General features: G+C 42.3%; 1 protein-coding gene across 4 annotated transcripts in view; it reads right to left on the bottom strand.

Annotated features, from left to right (window-relative positions):
- Nucleotides 1-8,112: 8,112 nt before the first annotated feature.
- usp33 (ubiquitin specific peptidase 33) overlaps nt 8,113-27,948 on the bottom strand; it is a 76,196-nt gene continuing 56,360 nt past the window's right edge. The window contains exons 20-26 of one of the 4 annotated variants that reach the window (XR_007955992.1): nt 21,855-22,024; nt 20,853-20,934; nt 19,763-19,871; nt 13,862-13,964; nt 12,391-12,459; nt 10,190-10,411; nt 8,129-8,993 (exon numbers count right to left, since the gene is read on the bottom strand). Coding sequence is in view for 2 of the 4 variants with exons in the window: in XM_052011911.1 (XP_051867871.1) it covers nt 10,257-10,411; nt 12,391-12,459; nt 13,862-13,964; nt 19,763-19,871; nt 20,853-20,934; nt 21,855-22,024 (688 nt within the window). In the remaining 2 variants the exon portion in view is untranslated. Of the gene's footprint in view, nt 10,412-12,390; nt 12,460-13,861; nt 13,965-19,762; nt 19,872-20,852; nt 20,935-21,854; nt 22,025-27,948 lie in introns of all 4 variants that reach the window. The other 3 variants (XM_052011911.1, XM_052011912.1, XR_007955993.1) reach the window with 3 other exon arrangements.

Here is a 27,948-nt window from a genome sequence, read left to right as displayed (position 1 = left end):
GAATCAGATACAGTCACTATGTTTAAGAAGCATTTAGACAGATACTTAAATAGGAATGAATCCCTGTATGCCTTGCCTAACGCATGCAAGTGGGATTAGTGTAGGTGGGTAGAAAGGTCAGTATGGACATGATGGGTTGAAGGGCCTGCTTCTGCGCTGCATGACTCTGTGACAATCTACGACCATGACAATTTTCCTTTCCTCTTTTAAAACACTCCTTACATCTACCTCTTTGACCCAATTTTTGGTCAACTATCCTAATATCTCCTTGTATGGCTCGGTGTCTGTTTCTGTTTGATAATGCTCCAGTGAAACACCAGTTGCACTCTGGTAAATGAGCTACGTAAATGGAATAATTTTGCACAAAAGAGGTAATCAGAAATGATCCCAGTAATCTAAGGGTGGCCTGATTAGCTCAGCCTTGACTTAATCTCTTTGGATCATTACCCTGGTTAAAAATTCCAACAAAGTTTTGGGTCTATATGCCTAGAATTTTTGGGAATTAAACCCAATTGTTAGAAGTTAATCGGTTGTGCTGTTTTATTAATAAAGACAACTGTAATATAATTGAGTTTGGGTGCTAAGGTAATTTAGGCAAGGCGATACAAGGGATTAAGCAGGAGATATGGAGGAAACGGAGAGAAAGAATTTTTGAGTACTGATTCACCCAATGGAGAGCAAGTTCATCCTCTGCTACGTCACTCGTATGGTCAAGGATCAGGGTCTATGAAGTGTCAGAAACATAAAACATTTCTAATCTCAACACATATTTCAGTACAGGAGGAGCTAAAATGTTGCAAATCCTAACCAAAGCTCTAATTGCTGAGATCCCTTCAGTTGCTTTGGCGTCAAGGATATCTTTCATGATCTTCTTCAAAATAATGCCACAGGACCTTACATGGAAGGGCAGACGAGGCCTCAGTGGAGAGGTGTATGAAGGTGACCTTTACCTGCTTTAATCTTTGGATTTAAGTTCATAACCAGTAATGAAAATTTAGAGAATTGACACTGTTTACCATGCTCTTGATTTAGCCAAACACAGATTACTAGGCTTTTGATTTAGCTAAGTACTGTTTACTTGGATTTTGATTTAACTAAGCAAGCTTACTAGGCTTGTGACATTAAAACCATACTGAAAGAAATTAATATGTCTTGCAGAATCTGTGGAAAGAAAAACAGTTAACACTTCACAGGGTGAACACCCATCATTAGAACTCATGCTTTTGATTTAGCTAAGCAGTTTCAAAATGGATAACAAAATATATACAGGGAAAGATTATTGAAGAGATGGGTGGAAAGGAAAATTTAACTATTTGGACTTTTACAACAAAAGAACAACTTCCACGATCATTTTTGTTTTCTTTCTGATGGAACTTCACAAATGGTCAGATTTATTGAATTGAGTTTTGCAATGTTCACCTAGCCATAGAATTTGAGAGAGACTGCTGGCAGCTGACAAATCAAGTCGAACACTGGAACCTTGGCAACCCCTCCACACCAAAGTGAATTTCAATGAGATTCTCAGCTTTAATCTCTAATACATTCATCACCTCATCTCATCCTCAAATTTAATCCCAATTGTAATCTCATTCGTACTCGAAAGCGGCGTCACAGGTAGACGGTGGTGAAAAAGGCATTTACACACCAGCCTTCATCAGTAGGGTATTGAGTACAGGAGTTGGGACATTATCTTGCAGTTGAACAAGTCATTGGTGAGGCTTCACTTGGAGTACTGTGTACAGTTTTGGTCACCTTGTTATAGGGAAGACGTGGTTAAACTGGAACGAGTACAGAAAAGATTTACGAGGATGTTGCCAGGACTAGAGGGCCTGAGTTATAGGGAGAGGTTGGACAGGCTAAGTCTTTATTCCTTGGAACGTAGGAGAATGAGGGGGCGATCTTATAGAAATGTTTAAAATTATGAGAGGCATAGATAAGGTGGATGGTAACAGTCTTTTCCCCAGGGTAGGGGAGTCCAAAACTAGGGGGCATAGATTTAGGGTGAAGGGGAAAGATTTAAAAGGTACCTGAGGGGCAACTTTTTCATGCAGAGGGTGGTGAGTATATGGAACGAGCTGCCAGAGGAAGTGGTTGAGGCAGGTACGATAGTATCATTTAAGAAGCACTTGGAGTGGAGGGGGCAGGGCTTAGAGGGATATGGGCCAGATGCAGGAAATTGGGATTAGCTGGGTGGGGACCGTGGTCAGCATACACTGGTTGGGCCAAAGGGCCTGTACCTGTGCTGTATTGCTCTCTGACTGCAATTCTAATTCCCCATCCAAAACTTATTCTCAACCTCAGACCCACCACATTAACACTGCCTCCAGTCCAAACCTTGACCTCAATGTCACATTCATATATAGCCACAAAGCTCAAGTTCAGCCATAACATCAATCTGTTTTCCCTTATTTTGAACATTAAGGATTAAAATTATGCTTTGATTGATATGAAAAAATGTTGGATGACATAAAATTATACCAGAAGATACTGTACACGCAAGAAAATACATCAACGTTTTAAAATACTCAATGAAATCCAAGTAGTTTCAGTGATATTTTGAGAAGATCCCATGACAAACCCATGGGTCCAATAGTGCCGGCTATTGGTAGAGACTGCAAGTGATGGACTCTGGAGCAACAAACAATCTGTTGGAGGAACGCAGTGGGTCAAGCAGCATCCATGGGGGGGGGATAGGGATTGTCGACGTTTTAAGATCATAAGACACAGGAGCAGAATTAGGTTATTCGGCCCTTTGAGCCAGCTCCGCCATTCGATCATGGCTGATTTATTTTTCCTTCTCAACCCCTTTCTCCTGCCTTCTTCCTGTAACCTTTAACACCCTTACTAATCAAGAGCCTATCAATCTCCGCTTTAAATATACCCAATGACTTGGCCTCCACAGCCGTCTGTGGCAATGAATTCCACAGATTCACCACCCCCTGGCTAAAGAAATTCCTCCTCATCCCTGTTCTGAAAGGACGCTCTTCTATTCTGAGGCTGTGCCCTCTGGCCCTAGACTCTCCCACTACTGGAAACATCCTCTCCACGTCCACTGTATCCAGGCCTTTTGGGTCAAAACGCTGCGTCAGGACTTTACACAGACCTGTTGCAAGTCCAGAATACATTGGTGACAGATGCCTGCACATCTGCTGTTCGACATCATGTGGAGCTCAGCAGTGGGTCCAGACTTGCTGTATTTCCCAAGTATTATGTAGGGGAATGTGCCTCTGTGATCTCACACTAGCCAGACCTAGTGTAGTTTCAAAATCCTCATTCATTTGAATGTGAATTTCTGACCTGGAGATTAGAAGTCAAATTTGTAGGTTTAGTTACTAATTTTTTTTAAAACATACTTTTAATTCTTTGCACTTTAATAAAAAGGTTATAAATTTTTACTTTAAATAATGTTGAGCTTTTAAAATTCCTCCGAACATCAATGTTCACAAATTATTGTAATGTTGGCACACAAGAGAGACTGAGATGCTGGAAATCTGGAGCAACACTCAAAATGCTGGAGGAACTCAGGTCAGGCAGCATCTATGGAGGGAAATGGACAGTCAGTATTTCGGGCCGAGACCCTTCATCAGGACTGGAAAGAAAGAGGGCAGAAGCCAGAATGAAAGGGGTGGGGGGGGGGGGGAGGGGGAGGAGCACGAGCTGACAGGTGATGGGTGCATACAGGTGAGGGAGGGAAGGGGGAGTGGAAATGATGTGAGAAGCTGGGAGGTGATAGGTTGAAGAGGCAAAGGGCTGAACAAGATGGAATCTGACAGGAGAGGACAGTAGATCATGGAATAATGGGGAGGAGGTAGGGAACCAGAGGGAGGAAGGTGTGTGGGTGAGGGGCTGGTCGTGGGGGCAGGGGAGGGGAAAGAGAAGGGGTAAAGGGTCCAGAGGAATAAGGGAAAACCGAAGGGGGGAGGGTGGGTTTATCTGGCAGTGAGCCTCTACCTCCTGTCAAAGGCAGTCAGGACATTCTGGAGGCACACAGCCTTGGGCCCCGCCTCCTGACTTCAGGGGATGGAAAGGCAGCTTGTTCTAAAGAAATTCGGTTTGTCCCCTTTGAATCTCACTAACTTTTATCGATGCACCATAGAAAGCCATCCTTTCTGGATGTATCACGGCTTGGTATGGCAACTGCTCTGCCCAGGACCACGAGAAACTGCAGAGAGTTGTGGACACAGCCCAGCACATCAGGAACACCAGCCTCCCCTCCTTGGACTCTGTCTTTACCTCTCGTTGTCTTGGTGAAGCAGCAAGCATAATCAAAGACCCCACCCACCCGGGTCATTCTCCTCTTCTCTTCCTCTTCAATCAGTGTGAAGATACCAAGAGCCTGACAGCACGTACCAGCAGGCTCAAGGACAGCTTCTACCCCCAACTGTGATAAGACTATTGAAACGGGTCCCTTATGCGATGAGATGGACTCTGACCTCACGATCTACCTTGTTGTGACCTTGCACCTTATTGCACTGCACTTCTCTGTAGCTGTGACACTTTACTCTGTACTGTTATTGTTTTTACCTGTACTACATCAATGCACTCTGTACTAACTCAATGTAACTGCACTGTGTAATGAATTGACCTGTACGATTGGTATGCAAGGTGAGTTTTTTCACTGTACCTCGGTACAAGTGACAAATAAAACTAATTCCAATACATCTGCCCCAGGTTAAGTTTGGGCAGTGGAGGAATCAGCTGAATCCACCCAAATTCGGCCCCATGAACTTTGGGCAGTGTTTCAACTAGATGCAAGCTCATGCTACATGAAAAGCCCAGCCATTGCCTACTTCATCTGTCCCCACCTTGTGAGCTAACGCTGAAGGATTGAGAGACAAAGGATCATTTGAGATCTGCTAACAGAAGCAGAAAAATAGGTGCAACTGTTCAGCAAGGATAGGCTCCATTAAAGCAAATGGAACATTTATTTCAAGTTAGTAGCAAAGATACATCTTTCACTTTTAAAACCCAGTACCGAAGCTGGACATTTTGTATGTCTTTACCTACCTATTTTAATAGATTTTTATTAAAACATAAAATCCGACCAAACTGATTGACCCCAAATCAGAATTCTGATTAACAAAGCAGATTTGGATTTGTTTTCCATTAACGATTGGTTTTGTAAGCAGCACAAAGTACTGTATTGAAACTCTGTATGAAAAGTTTCAGGTGTATTTGGATTAATATGAATGTGGATTTGATAATGATAATTGAGCCTTTTTTTTAAAAAGCAAAGGTAAACAATTTACCTGTTCAGTAATATTTTGATAAAGGAAAGACTACAGGAGCAGATGCAATATCTTCCACTGCAGGACAAGGACTTAAAGCCACTTCAGCTGAAGAAATGTACAGAGGATCAGAAGAAACTGCAGTCCACTAGAACACCTAGTAAAATGCTCCAGCATTTTTCACTATTATCCAACTCTCAAATTTGCTCACAAAGATGCATCCACTCGATAGAAGATTCTTTTAGTCCTGGTTGAAGAAACAAAGCGAAGCGCAGCCAGTGTTTTACAATAGCACCATCACTTCCCAATGACCTCTGTAGAGGAAAATGTGGCGTATCCTGAGAATTAGTGTGCAGGAACGTGGTATCGCAGCATACTGTTGTCTCCCTAAAGCTCACTTCATTAACAAGCTGGGGGAAGAATTTCCATCAGATTTTTTCCTTAAAGTGCCATCAGTTCACACCATCAGCAGATAAGAAGGGCACTCCATAATGCCCAGTGGATGGGGATGACATAAATAGGCTATTGGTTTACTCTCATTTAATTTTCAGGGTTCTGTGCTGATGTAGCACTAAACAACAAACCAATAAATCTCATATTAGGTAATCAAAAAGGAAACTTCAATTGGAATCAGTGGTTCCATAACAGTTACGAAGGAAAGAAAAGTAATTTGCTAGCCACAGATCCTTGCTGAAAAGCAAGCGTACAGGTAAATGACAGTCAGTATACCATCACGTGTAGCTGTGAGGTCCTCCACTTCCCACGCACGCTGGTCATGCTGAGCAACAATGTGGACAATGGTACAGAGGTCCACCAGGTAAGGAGTTGAGTCTTCAGCGGAAATAAAAAAACAAATGCAACATCTGCCACACCACTCTGGGTGGCATAGAGCCACAGCTAAGAGCTGCTACCTCACAGTGCCAGAGGACCTGGGTTCAATCCTGAGCTTGGGTGCTGCCTGCATGGAGTTTGCACATTTTCACTGTGACCATGGGGTTTCCTCTGGGTGCCCTAATGTCCTCCCCACATCCCAACAATGTGTAGTTGGTAGGTTAATTGGCCACTGTATTTTGTCCCAAGTGTGTAGGTAGATTGAGGTTGGGGGGGGGGGGGGGGGGGGGGGCGCGGGTGAGGGGAATAAAAAAATGGGATTGATGCAGGATTAGTGCAGATGGGTGGTCGATGGCTGGCACAGACTCGGTGGGCCGAAGAGCCTGGTTCTGTATTTCTATGACACTATTTTGGCTGCAGTGCAGCTTAAAACTCTGGTGATCGAGAAGCAAGAATGCTGCCACCAGGCTGAAGTCGATGCTGTAATGTTCCCAGTTTGCCTCATCACGTCCTGTATCTTCCATCACCAAGCCAAAGGGTTAACTGTTTCTCTCTCCACTGATGTTGCCTGAGCTATGTGACTCAGGACTGTTATGGCACAGAAGTGCATTCAGCCCATCAACTTGTTGATGACTCTTGGGCGAGCTATTCTGGGCAGTCTTGTTCTCCACACTTTCTCATGAGCCTGAAAATTATTCTCTCTTGGAACCCTATCCAATCCTTTTTTGACAACCTTGATTGATTCAGTTTACACCATCCACAGTGGCAGTCTACCGCAATGCACTTCCCTGTAGCTGTGACACTTTACTCTGTATTCTATTATTGTTTTTACCATGTACTACCTCAAAACACTGTGTAATGAACTGATCTGTACAAACAGTATGCAAGACAAGTTTTTCATTGTACCTTGTTACAAGTGACAATAGTAAACAAATACAACACAGTACAAGTTCCAGATTTTAAAGGTGTTCCTTATATCCTTGTTGAATCTTCTGCCCGAAATGTTTTAATATCTACTTTCTGGTCCTTGGAATACACACCAATAGGAACCGGTGCTCTCTATTCGCCCTATCTAAACCAGTCATGACCTTGTATGCCTGTGTCAAATATCATTCTCTCAACCTTCTATTCTCTAAGGAGAACAGCAGCAACTTTTCAGTTTAACTGTGTGCTAAAACCCCTCAACCTTGGAACCATTCTGCACCTTGCCTCAGGCCTTCATACTCTTCCAAGAGTGTGACAAACAGAAATGAAATACTTTGCGTGTGGTCAAGAAGGGCCTTTAAAATGTTCCCTGTTTTCATATCCTACAGATCCCAGGATCCCACAAGCTTTACTAGCCACTCTCTCAAAAATACTTTGCTTCTTTCGAGGATCAATGAGCATGCATTTTCTCTGTTTCCCTGCAAGTGCACTTTGTCTACCTGCAGTGCACTTTCTCTGTAACTGTAACACGACGTTCTGCAATCTGTTTTCTTTTTTACAACCTTGATGTACTTACGTATGGAATGATCCAGTCTGGATGGCATGCAGACAAAAACTCTTCACTGTATTTCAGTACATGTGATTATAATAAACCAAAAACTATCTGAAGCAATTCTGGCCATTGAGTCAATGCTGCCTCTCAGAGATTTCCCATCAATCCATTCCCCTACTTATTTCCCCTGTAACCTAAACTCTCTCACCACATGCCCTGATTTTCCTGTCACCTACTAGGGGGAATTTACTGTAACAAATTAACCAAACAACACATCTTTGGGGTGTGGGAGGGAGCAGGAGCACCGATGGGAGACCCACACCATCAAAGAGAGAGCATACAAACAGCACCAGGGCACAGAATTGAACCCAAGTCCCCGGAACCATGAGGAAGTACTAACTGCTGCTCCATAATACACCTAGGACTCTCTGTTCCTCCACACTCTTTCTGCTTAAACATCATCTTGTCATAGATAAGCACAATCACAAGAGAAAGTCAGAATATCGAAGTGACACCCTTATAATGCATCTTATTTTGAGTTTACCCAAGTATTAAATAGGGGGGAAAAGCAGAGCTCATGTCACTTATTTTATTGAACATTACCATAGAGAATTGAAAGGCAAAGAGAACATCCTCTACTTATGCATTCCAACTTTACTTCCACAATTCCATACTTTTATCAGTGCAGCACATTTTCACATTTATGATCCTAAAGTCAAACAACATGCACAGGTGAGAGGGAGAGTGCTTCATTCTAAACGCTGCTGGAGCCCGATTCCACTAATGTACAATTAAATTCTTCAAAGTACTCATACATTCCTTACAAATGATTATTTTTAAAAAATGCAGTAAGATAGTCATAATTTCTACAAAGTGCAAGTTAAACTTAAATCAGTCATAGCTGCAGTTGAGATTCATATGCGTATTTAAAAAATAAATTAATACAAAAACACTCAAGGGATAAACCTGTTGGAAACAGAAGTGTCACATTCCCACTAACACATTGTTTTAACTTTATGGAACATTCCTTTGAGGCACATGCTAAGAAGACTGGTATTTAAATGATCAACTCAAGGTTGTTGCACAGGAGTAATTAGTCAGTCTAACGTGCTTCAGGCTCATTTTTGCATCAGCTACATAATTTTTGCCTAGAGGAGAATCACCTGCATTTTTAGTGGAATACTCCTGAGAAATTACACAAGAATCATACTTATGAGTCTAAACCTAACTCTATCACAAATGAAAGGTTTGTGCATCGAGTTTACCTTACTTGATTATCTGGAAGGTGGAGTGCAAAATCCATACACTGATGGTGATAAAACTATTTTGCTTCAGCGAGCTGCCAAGAGGAGGTATTTCTAAGGCTTGGAGCTCCATCCATGAGTGTCAGCAAACTTTATGGACCAGCTGGCCTTTCTCTGCCTGCCACTTTGGTATATTCAGGTCCACGGATGTCACTAAAGGGAACATGCACATTTTATGATCTTTAAAAGCAATATGCAGAAAATTGGTGTGGGAAAATTTCAGCAACAATATGTAGCTAGTAGCTGAGGAAAAATATTACATCTCCTCTCAAGCAGCCCAAAATGCTTTACTTTAAAATCATGCAGTCTTAAGTAGATTATACACAAATACCAATATGCTTTTGATGGAATTGGTTGGGTCAGGATTCTGGAATCTTTAGAACCTGGAGGTGGGAGTTACACTGACAGTCTCATATGTAGGTGGACAGCATCCACAATTCCCTCAGCAGGTGAGCAGCTAAGAGAATGCCCTGGCATAGTGTTGATCCTTTGCCTGGAGTATCAGGGACTTCTATAGCACCTCCAACAATACAGCACCTTCTTGGCATTCCCAGCATCAATTAGGTGTCCAAATCCCTGAAGGGGCGTTTGAATCCACAATTGCATAACTCAGACAAAATTGATAGCAACTGAGTGCTATTATAGAATTGGGAGTGGTTCTACAGCAACCAAGATGGTCAAAGTAATTTAACAAGTTTTCACAATAATGAAAAATTAAAAGGATGTAAGCAATGAAAGATAATTACCATTGGTTTGCAAATTGGTAAACAAGAACATGCTCACTCTCTCTGTCTATATATAAACATATTATATATAGAGAGCTGCTATATTATTGATATTTAATAGGCATTGCCAAAAGGAAGAGACAGGAAATTAGATAGCTCCAGTTGAAGAGCCAGCATAAAAATATTGGTCTGAATGGCTCTCTTTACAAGATGTTATAATTTCTATCAATGTATACATTTAGTTAACTTGGCCAACACATTACACTTAGACTCAGGTTTATAATTTTTGTGAGCTCTCAAGAATATTCTTTTACCTGCTTACAGTAGCAAGGACAAGGCATTTGCAATTTTCAATTTTTCATCCACAGTGCAAAACAAAAATCAGTGCTTTCCTGAGTCGACTTAATATAAGCAACTTGTTTCAAACTCGTACACTTTCAGTGCATGGGCCTTTCACAGACCGAATCTACATCAGATACCACCCAGAAAACACAATCATCTTTCAGTACAGGCAAACCAGAAACCTACATCGAACTACATTACAAAACAGGGATTACTTTGTGATTGTCCCTAAACACATACTGTTAATGCCACTGCAAGAATTATATTCAGAAAATATCTCACATCCTGGAATGCTTAAAATTCAGCATAATTCATCTCAGTTTCAGTCCTTAAACATTTGCTTTAACCATTATTGGACTGGACGGATTTCAACCTCATTTTTTTCTTCTACACATGACATATCCTGGAGGCTGACACTCTGCCGCAAAACGATCTCTGGGCCCCCTCCATAGATGGAGTGCAGGAAGTTCCACGTCTCTTCTGAAATTTGGCCAGAATCTGCTCCTGGATTAGGAAATTATATAACTGTTATCAACACCACCCAAAAATAGGTTGTATTTTACAACTCATGATATCTTTAATCATGTAAAAGTCACCCTGTACAATCACAGCCACTAATGAAAACGTTTTGAATGAGTTTTTGTATTTGCTATGACAAAGCTGATGTTTTATTACGGATAACTCTGCATATACCCAAGCTCATTGACTCTGTAAATCAACAAGATCTGATTTGCATTATTACAAATTCTTGGACAAAACCAGACAAATCAAATCGGCACATTGAGACATTTGTATAACAAATTCTAATATCTATTTAACGTGTATATACAAAACTCCAACATTATAAGGGTGACTACGTGGACAGTACCCACCTTAGGGGTACCCAACATAAGAATGCAGATCACCCATGTAGAAATAGCTTTCAAAGTAATTTGCGCCTTTAAATTCGTGTGTGAGACAGAAATTGTTCATTCACTGAGATCTTAAATTTAAACCATAATCCTGGGGATCCTGTGGCATAGATTACACTTGGAGCAAACCATCCACTGAACGTTGTAGTTAGTTCAATTATATTGATACAATTAATCAAATCCCAATTGTGCCTCTATAGTGCCCAATCGTGCCTCAAGTACCAAAACAGTTGCAGGGCCCGTCATGTGACGATCACCTTCCTCCCAGTAAATGAACAGTTACACAGAACCTCCTTCTTAGACAGTACCTGGGGATCAAGGATGATTTGTTTCCACTTCAGTTTTGTGGGTTCCGACGTGGCTGGAGAGGTCAATGCAGTAACACAGACTCATCCACTGATGGGGCAGGTGGAGGCCGTTGGAATGATACGACTTGCCCAATGTGGTTGACGGACTGTAACCAGGACCTCAATCCCACTGCCACCTTTTTTTTGTTTAAAAATCTGGCCAGTCTCCTGTGCATAGCATCACACTTAGTCCTGCAATGTCATTGACCAAACATCTGAGTTTCTGTGCTATGATGACAGAGCAATGTTTGGGTCTGTCGCTGCAGGGATCAATGAGGGTACTGACGCTGCAGGTCCCAACTTCATATTGTGAAGTGGAAGCTGCCCATGCGGGATTTATTTTATAGTGAGGTACTGTTGCACACCAGCTGTCACATGGGCTTCACATAGCAAGGTCTTAATCTATGGGCAAGAGGGTGCAAGATGACAGGTGACCAGGCTTGGCTGTACGATTGTTAATACTCTCACATTAGTGGGCACTAGTATAGGTAATGCCCAGCATGCACACGCCAGCTTGCTCATGTGCACAATTTCTTGTCCACTTCCTCCCTCCTGGCTGTTCACTCCATCCTTTGCCCATACTCCCAGCTACAGTCTGGTCACCAGCTGCCAAGCTTGGCTGCACACTGGGCCTCATTCTCTGTCCCTGGCTCCACCCACACACCGAACCACAGACCAGACCTCCGGCTGTACACTAACCACACTGGTCTCAGGCTCCAGGCATACACCTAACCACAGTTCAAACCCCCAAGGCTGACCACAGGCCTAACTATGGCCCCAGAATGTGGCAGTACATAGCACAGAGCAAACCATTTGGTCTGACCATTCTGTGATGGTGTTTATGCTCTGGGTGAGCTTCTTCCCACTCTGACCCAGCGGTATTTCAATCTAATCCTTCATCCTTTTCTTCCCCCACTCAACACCCCCTCCCCCCCAACTCCATGGATTTATAGCATCCACAAGTACAAGCCTCTTCTATGTTCCTTATCAACTCCTGTGAACCACTCCCTCAGCCTTCTCCCTTCCAGAACCACCCACCCTGTAAAAATCCTTCCCGTTACTCACAACCTCACATTTGGAAGCATCCTTGTAAATAATTTTTTGCATCTTATACATCTTAAAATGGATCCTTGACCTATACTTAGTATTCCAAAAGCAGTCCAATCAGGGTTCTAATGAGTTTAACAAAATTAAACAATCATGAAAATGGGAAATGTGGACATACCTTGTTTTAAAGAGAGGTGGCTGTTCTTGCCAATGCCTATCTTGGTGTTATCTATTGGACCAGGATGCTCTAAGACATGAAAAGAATTAAACTAGTATTAAATTAGGCAACAATACTTTTAATTTGCAGCATATGGCTTTATTATCGGTACATTTATGGGAATAGCACAAAGCAGTTTTCTTATTACTACAGGTGCATTTTGAAAATGAAGGCTTCTGCATTTTTCTCATCTTACTGAGACTGTGGCTGCTCTTCCAGGCAAGTGTGCAGGCCAATGAACATTTTTGACACAAATGTGGTACAGGGCTGGTTGGATGAACCAAGTTGCCAGCTCCTGTTACAGAATTCCTACTTTATACCAATTTACTCTTCTTGTTAATGCCTGAAGCGCTTCAGAAGTTTACTGAAAGGAAATCTGGAATGGGGAGACTGTCTTATGAGGAATGGTTCGACAAGGTAGCCTTGCATCTGTTGGAGTTTACAAGAGTCAGAGGCGATTTGTTTGAAACACGAGATCCTAAGAAAACTTGACAGGGTAAAGCAGAGAGGATGTTTCCTCTTGTGGGAAAATAAGAGGTCATCATTTAAGTTAGATGAGGTGAATTTTTTCTCTCAAACAGTTTAGTTTTTGGAACCTTCTTTGTGAGAGGGTGATGGAAGCAGAATCTTTGAGGCAGTGATAGGTACTTGATAAGCAAGGGGGCACGGGACGACTAAGAAGGGGCAGAAAAGCGGAGGTGATGTTACAATCGGATCAGTCCTGATCCTATTAAATGGCACAGCAGCTTTGAGGGTTGGAATGGTGTACTCTTGCGCCTATTTCATATGTTCTCAAAACACGTGCACTTCTAGTCACCAACCTACAGGAAAGATACCAATGAGCTTGAAAGAGTGCAGAGAAAATTTACATGGATGTTGCCAGGATTTGAGGACCAGAATTACAGGGATGTTGAACAGGTTAGTACTTTATTCCCTGGAGCGCAGGAGAATGAGGGGAAATCTTACAACATTATGAGGCGTATAGAAGAGTGAATGCATGCAGGCTTTTTCCCCTCAAGTTGGGTGAGACTAGAACTAGAGGTCATAGGTTTAGGGTGAAAGGTGAAATATTTGGGGTAATCTGAGGGGGAACAACTTCACTCAGAGGGTAGTGAGAGTGTGGAATGAGCTGCAAGCGGAAGTGGTGGATGCAGGTTCAGTTGCAACATTTAAGAGAAGTTTGGATAAGTACATGAATGAGAGAGGTATGGAGGGATAATGGTCCAGGTGTGGGTAGATGGGACTCGGCAGAAAACCAGGCTGACATGGACTAGATGGGCCGAAGGGCCTGTTTCTGTGCTGTAGTGCTCTACAACTCTATTCAGCAGCTCACAAATAATGTTTGTGAAAAACACCTCCAGATCACTGATAATAAAACAAGTGGAATGAGCAATAATTTCATTTCATGCCTACAGTGACAAGGTACACGTACCATGTTCTTTGCCCTTCACAAATCCTTCCCATTCTCTAAACCACTGCATGCTAATACAGTAGATAACTGAGGGTGATTCTTCTTCTTGGAAAGCTTTGTTTAACTGTTTGTTTTAAAAACAGAATTTGCAATCAGTTTATTGATTCACTTCACAAACATGGCAAAGATCTACAGTAAACAGTGAATAATCCACAGAACCGAGCACAAAACAAAAGACCTGAAAGCATTTCATGCCTTTCACTAAGTCAGGATGTCCCAATGCACTTTGTAGCAGATTAAGCACATCTGAGGCATTGTTACAGTTCTAATGTCCGAAACACTGGAGACAATTTGTGTAAAGCAAGTTTCTATAGACAGCAATGTAATAATGAACAGATAATCACCACCAAAGGGATGCTGGATAATTACTGGCCAGACTGCCAGGAAAAAGTCTCTCATTCTACTTTGAATAGTAATATAGATCTTTTACTTTCAGCTGGAGAGAGAGTACTAAACATCTCATCTGAAAGACAGCATTCACCCCTGACAGAATGACACTCCACTACTGCTAGGCTGCTGTCTATTTGAATTGTGCACTCAGGACTCTGGAGTGGGATTGAAGCGCACAGAACCCAGGATAAGTGCACCACCACTGAATAATGTCTTATAAGCCTGCAGCTATGTCAGAGTTGTTTCATGACCTGCTTCTTGCCAAAAGGATGCATTTCTGAGTAACAAGGTTGGAAAAGGCAGACGGTGATCAAGAAATTAGAGAGAAAGTTGTGAAGAGAAGCAAACTTCAAGGGCATGAAATGGAGAAGGAAGAATGGAAGACAACAGGGTTATTGGAAGGGAGATCAATGGGTGGGAGTTGCAGTAATGAACAGCAGCTACCAAGGGTGCAGCAGAAGGCAAGAGGGACTCAGAGGAGGAAGGAAGATTGGAAGATGCATGGTTCGAAATGGATGCTTAGATACAAAAGGTGATGGGCAGTAAAGACAGTTCAAAACATAGTTGCAGACATTGATTTGTTGAGCAGTAGGAAAGAGTACAGTTGAACAATGATTGGTTGAATCTATTTCCACAGAAAAAATGCAAAAATAAAGAAAACACAAAACTGCACTATTTCATTTTGCATTAATTAATTAATCGATCAAATGAAAAAGATGCTGGAAATCCACAAACAGCTGGAAAGACTCAGCAGGTTAGCCAGCATTTATGCAAAGAGAAACAAAGTTAATGCTTAAGATTCAAGACCCTTAGACAAAGATGATAACAGCCCTGCTGAATGTTTCCAGCATTTTCTGTTAAAATATTTAATCTACCTGATAGGTTTATGGCGGGGGGGGGGGGGGGGGGGGGGGAGTTAAAAGGAGATTTGTGAGGCAATTTTTTTTAAAGAAAGCAGAGAATGGGAAGTGACTGGATTGTGCTGCCAGGGATGATGTTAGAAGCAGATTTGTTACCAACTTTTAAGAGGCGTTTTGACAGTTACATGAACAGATTGGGAATGGAGGGATACGGATCATGTGCAGGCAGATGGGATTAGTCTAAATTGACAATATGATGGGCCAAGGGGCCTGTTCCTGTGATGTACTGCTCTGTGTAATAGAAAGCTAATGGTTACCCAAAAAATTGTCATCACTTCAAATCAATAATTGATTTAGTTTCAACACTTGCGAATACAATTTGATTTCTTTGCCCTCACACTACCAATCTTTAATTTACTCATAATTCTGTCTCTTGCAGCTGGATTTTACATCTACACAAAGTCCAACTTAAAAAAGTTTCATTTTTTATGATCTGGGTATCACTGGTAGAGTCAGCATTTCTTGCCCATTCCTAACTGACCTTGAGAAGGTGGCACTGAACTGTCTTCTTAAACAATTGCAGTCAGAGTTGTAGAATTACAAAGCACGGAAACAGGCCCTTCAGCCCAACTCATCCATGCCAACCAAATGCCTATCTGAGCGAATCCCATCTACCTCCACGTGTCCCATATCCCTCAAAGCCTTTCCTATCCATGTACCTGCCCGAATGTCTTTTAAACAATGTGATTGTACTTGCCTCTACAGACTCCTCTGGCAGCTCGTTCCATTTACCTACCACCTCTGTGTGGAAAAACCTGTCCCTCATGTCCCCTTCAAATCTTTCCCCTCTCAACTTAAGTCTAAATCCTCTAGTTTTAGACTCCCCTACACTGGGAAAAAGATAACATTACCTGCACCCCTGATAATTTTGTACATCTCTACAATGTCACCCCTCAACCTCCTATGCTCCAGAAAAAGCCTAGCCAACCTTTCCTCACAACCCAAGCCCTCCAATCCTGGTAACATCCTCGTGAATCTTTTCCACACCCTTTCCAGCTTAATGACATCCTTTTTTGGATGATAACTCGTACCACTCTCACAAATCTCCTAGCAGCTGAACAAAATAAGCATAAACAGGACATTGTGAAGTGGTCATAGCCACGAAATTCCATGGAATGCTTTGAAGGAGAATGCAAAAAGATAATTTGTTCCAATTTGTTCCTATCACTATAACCAAGGAAAGTATTATAAACTCAAATCTTTGACAATGAGAGAATCATAAAATTATAGCACAGTTACAGACACCTGCTGCAATTCAGCCCATAACATCAGTGTCAGCTCTCTATCAGAGCAACTTTCTTTAAGATCATAAGACATAGGAGCAGAATTAGGCCATTCAGCCCTTTGAGTCTGCTCTGCCATTCGATCACGGCTGATTTATTTTTCCCTCTCAACCCCATTCTCCTGCCTTCTCCCTGTAACCTTTGATGCCCTTACTAATCAAGAACCTATCAATCTCCGCTTTAAATATACCCAATGACTTGGCCTCCACAGCCATCTGTGGCAATGAATTACACAGATTCACCACCCTCTGGCTAAAGAAATTCCTCCTCATCTCTGTTCTAAAGGGATGCCCTTCTATTCTGAGGCTGTGCCCTCTGGTCCTAGACTCTCCCACTACTGGAAACATCGTCTCCACGTCCACTTTATCCAGGCCTTTCAATATTTGGTAGGTTTCAATGAGATCCTCCCTCATCCTTCTAAACTCCAGCGGGTATAGGCACAGAACCATCAAACGCTCCTCATAAGTTAACCTTTTCATTCCCGGGATCATTCTTGTAAACCTCCTCTGGACCCTCTCCAATGCCAGCACATCCTTCCTTAAATATGGGCTCACAATACTCCAAATGTGGTCTGACCAATGCTTTATGAAGCCTCAGCACTAGACCCTTACTTTTATATTTATAGTCCTCTCAAAGTTAATGCTAACATTGCATTTGCCTTTCGTACTACCAACTCAACCTGCAATTTAACCTATAGGGAATCCTGCACTAGGACTCCCAAGTCTCCTTGCACCTCTGATTTCTGAATTTGGTCCCTGTTTAGAAAATAGTCTACACCTTTATTCCTTCTACCAAAGTGCATGACCATACACTTCCCTACACTGTATTCCATCTGCCACTTCTTTTCCCATTCTCCCAACCTATCCAAGTCCTTTGATGCATCCACCAGCTCTTTCTTTGTAGACTTGCAATTTTTTTCTTCAATTTCTCCAATTTCCTCTTGCAGGCCACAGTGTAACCTACCTCCACTGCATCGGCAACCGGTGCATTCCAGATTACACACACATGCTGCATAATTCCTTTTTCCACCTTGTCACTCTTACTTTTCCAGCCTCCAGTTATCCACTCTCTTCAGACTTCTTAACATTTTGTACACTTCTATCAAAGCTTCCCTCAGCTTTCCCTTCTCCAAAGTCCTTCTGGTGAAGGCACACAGTACTGCTGGGTGGGAAGTTCCAGTGACAAGCGGTGAGATATTTCCAAATCAGCTTCATGCGTGACTTGGAGGGGAACCTGCAAGTTGTGGTGTTCCCATGTCCCTGCTTCCTTTGTCTTTCTTGGAGCGGTTGCAGGCTTGCGAGGTGCTGCTGGAGTCGCCTGGGCAGTGCATTTTGTAGATAGTACAACCCGCAGCCACTATGAGACAGTGGTAGAGGGAATTAAATGGTCAGGGTATTTGATGGGATGCCAGTCAAGCAGGTTGCTTTGGCCTGGATGGTGCTGGTGACCTTCTCAGAGACTCCATGAACCCTCCCATTGCTCAACCTCAAATTGATTCCAAAGACTCTGCTATCCCATGTGAAGATCAACAAATTAGCACTAGTTTTTCCACTTGTATTGATGTCACTTGAACTTATTACAAGCAAAGTGAGAAGCAGAAAGCTGGATAGGATAACTTAATGAGTTCATATTCACAAGTGGGCTATACTGCTGAAAGATGTTTCTTATTACTACATATATCACAGGTGGAAAGAGCAGTTAAGAAGGCCAATGGGATGTTGGCTTTCATAAGTCGCGGGATTGAGTTTAAGAGCCGCGAGGTGATGATGCAGCTTTACAAAACTCTAGTTAGGCCACACTTGGAGTACTGTGTTCAGTTCTGGTCGCCTCATTATAGGAAGGATGTGGAGGCGTTGGAGAGGGTGCAGAGGAGATTTACCAGGATGCTGCCTGGATTGGAGAGTATTGAATATGAGGAGAGGCTTAAGGTGCTAGGGCTTTATTCACTGGAAAGGAGGAGGATGAGAGGAGACATGATAGAGGTATATAAAATATTGAGAGGAATAGATAGAGTAGACAGTCAGCGCCTCCTTCCCAGGGCACCAATGCTCAAGACGAGAGGTCATGGCTTTAAGGTTATGGGTGGGAGGTTCAGGGGAGATGTCAGAGGGAGATTTTTCACCCAAAGAGTGTTTGGTGCATGGAATGCACTGCCTGGGGTGGTGGTGGAAGCAGATACATTGAACAGGTTCAAGAGCTTGTTGGATAGGCATATGGAGGAACATGAGATAGAGGGATATGCGGGAGGAAGGGGTTAGGTAGTGTGAGGGTGGTCTGATGGACGGCACGACACGGTGGGCCGAAGGGCCTGTTTTGTGCTGTATGGTTCTATGGTTCTATAACTGGTTTAGATTCAGTTTTCCTATAGTTAATCATTAAGAAACAGGTCAAAAGACCATGGCACAGCTAAGGGCAGACGTTCTATTAGCTGGTTTATAAAGGAAGAGTAAACACTTTTCAAAAAGTGTCTGGGGTATTAAAGCGGGTAACATCAATGTCTTTTTTTCTCCCAATGCAAATAAAACACTACGAGAGAAGGCAATTTTACTAAAACTAAGATGCTTAATTTGTTTGGGCTAGGTTTAAGTGAAGGTGCTTAAACATGTTATGAACACTTAGTCATATGTGCTTAGCATACGAGGCTCAGGGCATGTTCACAAAACAGAAATCAATTGTGGAAGGTCACTATAGAAGCTAAAGTATACTTGATACGTTTCAAGTGAGAAGAGGAGGAATGCAAGATCAGAAATACACAGGTCAGTCACTATCTCTGGGTATCACATATGCATAAAATCACTACAGCAGAGAAGGATTCTATTCGGCCTACCAGGTCTATACTGGCTCCTTGCGAGTGCAACCCAGTCAATCCCATTCCTAGCTGTTTACTTTAGCCCAGCCATTTGTTTTTCCTTGAGTAGTTAACAATTAACATCCCAACCTTCCTTTTGTGATGGAACAACTCTGCCCACTGGCAAAGCCTTTGGCTCCAAGGTCAAGGTCTTGTTTGCCCAAAGGTCCTGCTTGCACCAGCATAGCACAATGCTTAAATTTTCCACACTGTACAGTTTAAGTTATTAAACTGACCTCCAGAAACCACTAAAAGATTTTGGGTCAATTTTGTTTTAGTTTATGGAAAATTAAAGAATTGACTAGCCAACATACACAGCAAAAGCTCTAAAAGATTTAACATAACACAAAGATATTCTGGCCATTATTGAAGCATTAAGCAACCTCAGCTGATATTTAACAAGACATTTTTGGCTTCTTACCCGTACAAACATTTCCAGTTCCATCTTCCTTCGCTTTTCAAGCTTTTCAATCTCAATCTGACAGTACTGACAGGTGTAGAGATGATTAACAGCTGGCCCCCCTCCAAACCTGAGAGCAGAGCAGAGCAGAAGGTTAACTTTTTACAGAACTTACATAGCTGCATGACAAATCAAGAAAGGAAAGAAAAACTTACAGGACCTATCATAATTTGTTTGTCCAAAAATATTTTGTGACTAATGAAGTATTTATGAAATGCTACACATTTGTAATTTAGCAGTACACTCCAGTTAATTTACACAATATCTCACAAATAACAATGAGATAAATATTCAAAAAAATCTATTTTACTGTTTATACCTCAATAAACATCGACCATGGGGTTAGGACAGAACAAAGGGCAAGGGGGTTGAGGAAGAATCATACCAGAGCACAAAAAGATATTCAAGGGATCCCACCACACCGTCGCTTTGGAAAGAACTCGGAGTCTTGGGAGTGGACAAGGATGGTCATTCTAAGGGTGACAGACCAAGTTAATGATCCTTTTGGAATGACTTACTCAGAAATGGTATTATTCCTGTGTCCAATATAGAAATCATATCAGGGTGCAAGGGTAACTAACACTTGGTCTGGTCAAACTTCCATTCACGCAGATAACCCAGATGCAATCATTGGCACATTTCAATCAGGGAAAAAAAAATCAGTGGTATGCTGCATCTTTTTGCTTTCTAAAGATGAATTATTATTCCAGAATTCTGAGCATTTATCTATGGAAACTGAAAATCAATGTCCTTCTCTATTATGCAGAGTTGGATCACTACCTAGTCGATCAAATTCCACAGCAGTTTTGAGGTTTAAGTTATTGGCAGAATAGCATTATGTAATCATCCCTCAAGGATTGAATATCATGATTCCACTTAAATTAGGCTATCCTTTTGCAAGTATCTGTTTATCTGTGAAGAACAGTGCCCTAGCAAGCAAGATATCTTGTTGGCAATCTACAAATACACCTTCAACATGAATAGTTGTTTGGGAAAATATTAACCCTGCACAGCCATCATTCAGAAAGTTGCAAGAGGCCAGATAACCCACCTACTGTACAAATAGTCCCACACATTCTGAGGCAGCATCACTACCAGGTCATCTATGTAACTGGCTTTCCGAGGGGGGACACCTGCAATAGACACATTTCAGTGAATGGGAGACTTCTTTCATGATTAACCACATGTTGATTGCTTGTATGTAATCCTTTAATTTTTTTTAAAAATGGAAAATGTTCAATGTTGTTAATAACTAGCGTTTAGTTTGGTCATTGGTTTATTATTGCCACAAGTACTGCGATACAGAGAAAAACTTTGTTTTGCATGCCATCCATGCAGATCATTTCAAAACCTAAGTACATTGAACGAGTACAAAAGGGAAAGGGAATAACAGAGTGCAGAATATAGTGTTACAGAGAAAGTGCATTGTATATATTGGCCCCTCTCTGTAACACTATATTCTGCATTGTTATTGCTTTTCCCTTTTGTACAAGGTATATTGTGAGATCACGAGTTCATCTTTATCTAACACTAGTTCAGTTCAAGAGTCTTGTAACAGCAGGACAGAAGCTGTCCTTGACCCTGGTGGTACGTGTTTTTAAGCTTTTGTATCATCTGCCTGATGGAAGGGGGGGAGAAGAGAGAATGTCTGGGGTGGGAGGGGTCTTTGATTATGTTGGCTGCTTTCCAGAAGCAGCAGGAAGTGTAGACAGAGCCCATGGAGGGGAGGCTGGTTTGTAACTTGTTTGCAATTTTCTTTGGTATCCTGAAGATATTGATTCTTTGCTGAGGGACAAATCCCCCGGCAGAGGGGCCAGCCAAGCTTATCATCTACTACTTAGCAGTCAGTTAAAAAATCTTACTGGATAGACTTCAGTATCAGAAACCCAGCTTTTAGCCCAGGAGCACAGAGGTTAATTTTAAACAGAAGAGCAACCTAGATGCTCAATGGCACATGGACTGGGGTCAAATTTATGATCTGTGAGCAACCAACAAGCTAGTGGGATGGGTTAATAATCTGCACATCCACACTGCACTTTGAGCATCATCTTACCTCCATGGATGCAAAGGAATTCATTATTGCTGATGGGCCCCGGCTCGGCAAAAGTCTTGAATTTGTTCAGCCACTGACGTGATATATAGAATTGGAGCAGACTAGGCTCCATCATATTCAGTAGATGAGTCACCCTCTGCCTTTCTTTCTGCATCTCCTCACTGCTTTTCCTGCCAGGTAGAAACACAAGACAATGCAGCACCAGAATTCACTTCAGCTGGATCTCCTGTTGTTCCCATCACCTTCCATTTTTCCTTTGCCTGCTGTGGAATTGTTTACATTATTGTTCTGAGCTCCCAAATGTAACATGAAGAGGAAATAAAAACCAAATCAATACTTAATGGTCATTCTTAATTCACTGCCTCAGGTTGAACCAGAGTGAAAAAACATTAGGAGGTACCTTCATATAATACATCTCTCTCCACACAAAGCTTATTTACAAATCTTGCACCATGCAGTCCAGAAGACCATAAGGCACAGGGGTAGAATTAGGCCATTCAGGCCATTGAGTCTGTTCCACCACTTGATCATGGCTGAGTTATTTTTCCCTCTCAACCCCATTCTCTTGCCTTCTCCCCATAACCTTTGATGCCCTTACTAATCAAGAACCTATCAGCCTCCGCTTTAAATATACCCAATGACTTGGCCTCCACAGCCGTTTGTGGCAATGAATTACACAGATACGCCACCCTCTGGCTAAAGAAACTCCTCCTCCTCTCTGTTCTAAGGGAATGTCCTTCTATTCTGAGGCTGTGCCCTCTGGTCCCAGACTCGCCTACTACTGGAAACATCCTCTCCATGTCCACTCCATCCAGGCCTTTCAATATTCGGTAGGTTTCAGTGAGATCCCCCCTCATTCTTCTAAACTCCAATGAGTACAAGCCCAGAACCATCAAACGCTCCTCATACATCAACCCTTTCATTCCTGGGATCATTCTTGCAAACCTCCTCTGGACCCCCTTCAATGCCAGTACATTCTTCCTCAGATATGGGGCCCAAAACTGCTCACAATACTCCAAATGTGGCTGACCAATGCCTTATAAAACCTCAACATTACATCCTTGCTTTTATGTTCTAGTCCTCTCGAAATGAATGCTAACATTGCATTTGCCTTCCTTACTACCGACTTAACCTGCGAGTTAACCTTCAGGGAATCCTGCACTAGGACTCCCAAATCCCCTTGCACCTCTGATTTCTGAATTCATTGTTTAAAAAAATAGTCTACACCTTTATTCCTCCTACCTAAGTGCATGTCCATACACTTCCCTACACTGTATTCCATCTGCCATTTCTTTGCCTGTTCTCCCAACCTGTCTAAGTCCTTCTGCAGACTCCCTGCTTCCTCAACACTATCTGCCCCTCCACCTATCTTTGTATCATCTGCAAACTTGGCCCCAAAACCATCAAGTCTGTCATCCAGATCATTAAGATATAACACAAAAAGTAGCAGACCCAACACCAATCCCTGCGGAACACAACTAGTCACTGGCAGCCAACTAGAAAGGCCCCCTTTACTCCCATTGTTTGCCTCCTGCCAGTCAGCCAGTCTTCTATCCATGCTAGTAACTTTTCTGTAATACCATGGGCTCCTGTCTTGTTTAGCAGCCTCACGTGGCACCTTGTCAAAGGGCTTCTGAAAATCCAAGTAAACAACATCCACTGACTCTCCTGTGTCTATCCTGCCTGTTACTTTCTCAAAGAATTCCAACAGATTTGTCAGGTAAGATTTCCCCTTAAGGAAACCATGCTGACTTTGGCCTATTTTATCATGTGCTTCCAAGTACCCCAAAACCTTAACCTTAATAATGGACTAACATCTTACCAACCACTGAAGTCAGGCTAACTGGCCTATAATTTTCAGTTTTTTGCCTCCCTCCCTTGAGTGGAGTGACATTAGCGATTTTCCAGTCCTCCGGAATCATTGATTCTTGAAGGATCACTATTAATGCCTCTTTCAGAACCCTGGGGTGTAGTCCATCCGGTCCAGGTGACTTATCCACCTTCAGACCTTCCAGCTTCCCAAGCACCTTCTCCTTAGTAATAGCGACTACACTCACTTCTGCCTCGACTCTCTCGAATTTCTGGCACGTTGCTAGCGTCTTCCACAGTGACGACTGACGCAAAATACTTATTCAGTTCGTCCACCATTTCTTTGTTCCCCATCACTACCTCTCCAGCGTCATTTTCCAGTGGTCCAATGTTCACTCCTGCCTCTCTTTTACTCTTTAAATATCTGAAAAAACTTTTGGTATTCTCTTTTATATTATTCGCTAGCTTACCTTCACATTTCATCTTTCCTCCCCTTATTGCTTTTATTTTAGTTGCCTTCTATTGGTTTTTAAAAGCTTCCCAATAACTCTTGCAATATTGTATGCCCTTCTCTTTTGCTGTCTTTGACTTCCCTTGTCAGCCACTGTTGCCTCATCCTCCCTTTAGAATGCTTCTTCTTTGGGATAAACTGATCCTGCATCTTCTGAATTACTTCCAGAAACTCCTGCCATTTCTGCTCTACCGTTATCCCTGCTCGGGTCCCCTTCCAATCAACTTTGGCCAGCTCCTCTCTTATGCCTCTGTAGTTACCTTTACTCAACTGTAATACCGATAACATCTGATGTTAGCTTCTCCCTCTCAAATTGCAGGGTGAATTCTCTCATATTATGATCACTGCCTCCTAAGGGTTCCTTTACCTTAAGCTCCCTAATCAAATCTGGTTTATTGCACAACACCAATTAGCCCCTTGTTCCTATGTCAGTCCTTTGAAAGCTATCCAGTTAGTCTGAATCCCCTCTTCCCCCATCAACCCCAAAAATTTTCCTTCTCAATTTACATTCAAGCTCTTTCTAAAAAAGTTAGGATTGACCCTGCTTCCACCTCTTTCTCAGGTACATGTCCTCCCTGGCTTATGGGCACCCTGTACATAGGAATGTACGTTTTGGAGACCGGCGGGATGAATTTGCTAGCTGCTATGGGCCTGCAGGCATCTTTTGCCGTGTGGGAATGGGCCATTTCTGCGTGCCTTCTCTTCCCACTCCTCGCCGCCTCACCCTTCCCCCTGACCGAGCCAAGCTGAACAGAGCTGCTCGCTCTTCCGTCACGGCTGTTTCTGTGATCCTCTCCCACACACTGTTGTTGTTGATTTCCAACTTGCGAACGGTTCAGGTCACAAACGGTTCTCAGGAACTAAACTCTGCTGTAACCTGGGGACTTCCTGCAGTGTATTCTAGATCATGGACTGCCCCTTAAAAGCAAAGTGCTTTATTCCCTTCTCTTCCCCACCTGCCCAAATAAATGCATTCTGTGCAGACCCAAGTGAAAAGAGCTGCAGGCTTGATTAATAACATCAGATACAATTATCTCACCTGGTGAGCAAACCCTCAACTTTACTATAAATGCTACTTTCCTGAACAATATTACAAGTAAAAGACAGTTCATCTGGAAGCAAAGAATAATCAGCAGCAATTAAATATTAAAGGTTGCCAGGACCATTTTTGCAATTATACAGTGCTTGAGTAAGAACACTTCTGGAACAGTAGGGAAACAGCCCTGGAAGTCGTGCAATAGAAATTCATTTGATTCATACCCCGGTAAGAGAGGCCTGCCCTGACAACAGTTCGACCAAAATCAGGAACAGAATCAGGTTTATTATCACTGACATATGCCGTGATATTTGTTGTTTTATGGCAGCAGTATAGTGCAAGACATAAAAATTACTATAAGTTGCAAAAAAAAAAGTGCAGGAGAGGAAATAACGAGATAGTGTTCATGGACTGTTCAGAAATCTGATGGCAGAGGGGAGAGGGGAAGAAGCTGTTCCTGAAACATTGACAGTGGGGTTGAGAATGGGGCAAAAAAAAAGTGCAGGAGAGGAAATAACGAGATAGTGTTCATGGACTGTTCAGAAATCTGATGGCAGAGGGGAGAGGGGAAGAAGCTGTTCCTGAAACATTGAGAGTGGGGTTGAGAATGGGGCCGAGAAGAACGAGAGGTGACCTAACTTAAAGAACAAGATTCTGAGAATTGATCAGTTCGATCCTGTAAAGGTTATTGTCCAAGTCGAAGTGTCTGAAACAGCGGTTCTTTGTTCAAATGGCAAAACCTTATACCAAGGAGGATTTCCTTCTGTCTGAAATCTTTTGAATTCTCTACCCCAAGATGTTCAAATGAAGAATATATTCACGGCAGCAACAGATAGACTTTTAGGTAGTAAGCAATTAAGGGATAAGGAAATAAGTATCTGGAGTTGATGCAGATGTTCAGCAATGACATTGCTGAAAGAAGACTCAAAAGGTCAGCTAGCTTCATTGGTGATGACTAAGAAATAACATCTCAACACAGTAATTCAAGATAGTACTGGAGGGAGTGACACATTATTGACACCCTTCCTATTAAACTGATGTCTTTCACGCCTTCTTAGGTGGATACAAAAGATACAGTTCTCCCAGTGGCTGACCAATACTTGTTACCTCACTGCTTTCCTGACAGCTTGCTGCATGCAAGCTGTCTGCCATACTTCTTACATTATAACAATGACCATTTCCAAAATATTTCCTTGAATTTAAAGCACTTTGCAATCTTCTGGTGAAAGATTTTAATCTTAATGTGTCAACAAATGCATTAAGAGCAGGTTGCAATTCTAATATCTGCTCTAGGAGCATTCTGGTTTCTTAAAAAAATTACACAACAATGGTAAAGAAGTGGTACTTAACACACTGAATGCCTTTAAAATGCAATGACTACTACACAAAACAAATGCAGCAACTCTTTTGCGCACAAGATTCCACAAATCATTTGTTTTCAGCAGTTGACCTTGCACCTTATTGCACTGCACTTTCTCTGTAGCTGTGACACTGCACAGTTATTGTTTTTACCTGCACTACTTCAGTGTACTCTGTACTAACTCAATGTAACTGCACTGTGTAATGAATTGACCTGTACGATCGGTTTGTAAGACAAGCTTTTCACTGTACCTCAGTACAAGTGACAATAATAAACCAATACCAAGAAAGATTGTTGGCCAAGACACGGGAAGAATGTCTTGCTCTCTTAGAATAGTACCTTTGAACTTCAGTTCCAATTATCGTAGAGTCATAGAATGATACAGCCCTTCAGCCCAAAAAGTACGTGCCAACCGCCAACCACCCATTTTTATACTAATCCTAAACCAACCGATTTTATTCATCCTTCTGTCCCATCAACTCTCCTCCAGATTCTACTATTCATCTACACACTAGTTACAATGGCCAATTAACATAGAACAGTACAGCACAGTACAGGCCCTTCAGCCCATGATGTTGTGCCGACCTATATAAACCTTATCCCCATTCAATCTATCCCCCTCTCTCCTTCACCTCCCATAACCCTCTATTTTTCTTTCATCCATGTGCCTATCTAACAAACTCTTAAATGACCCTACCACCACCACTGTGTGAAAAACCTAGCTCTGACATCTCCCCTGAACTTTCCTCCACACACCTTAAGCAGGGACCTCTAGTATTGGCCATTGCCACCCTGGGGAAAAGATAGTGGCTGTCCAATCTGTCTATGCCTCTCATAATCTTATATACCTTTATCAAGTCTCCTCTCATCCTCCTTCGCTCCAAAGAGAAAACCCTAACTCACTCAACCTCTCCTCACAAGACATGCTCTCCAACCCAGGTAGCACCCTTGTAAATCTCCTCTGCACCCTCTACAAAGCTTCCACATCTTTCTTAAAATGTGGTGACCAGAACTGAACACAATATTCCAAGTGTGGTATAACCAGAGTCTTATAGAGCTGCAACATTACTTCTTGGCTCTTGAACTCAATCCCCTGGCTAATGAAGGCCAGCACACCATACGCCTTCTTAATCGCCCCATCCACTTGTGAGGCAACCATTCAGGGATCTATGTACTTGGACCCCAAGATCTCTCTGTTCCTTCACACTGCTAAGAATCCTGCCATTAACCATGTACTCTGCCTTCAAGTTCATTCTTCCGAAGTATGTAACTTCACACTTCTCTGGATTGAACTCCACCTGCCACTTCTCTGCCCAGCTCTGCAACCTAAATCCTGTTGCAACCTACGATAACCTTCTTCACTATCTACTACACCACC

This window comes from Pristis pectinata, chromosome 3 (assembly GCF_009764475.1).
Source record: "Pristis pectinata isolate sPriPec2 chromosome 3, sPriPec2.1.pri, whole genome shotgun sequence".
Classification (NCBI taxonomy): Eukaryota; Metazoa; Chordata; class Chondrichthyes; order Rhinopristiformes; family Pristidae; genus Pristis; species Pristis pectinata.
Note: the sequence above shows the minus strand (reverse complement) of the source record. Positions and strands in the feature narration are given on the sequence as shown.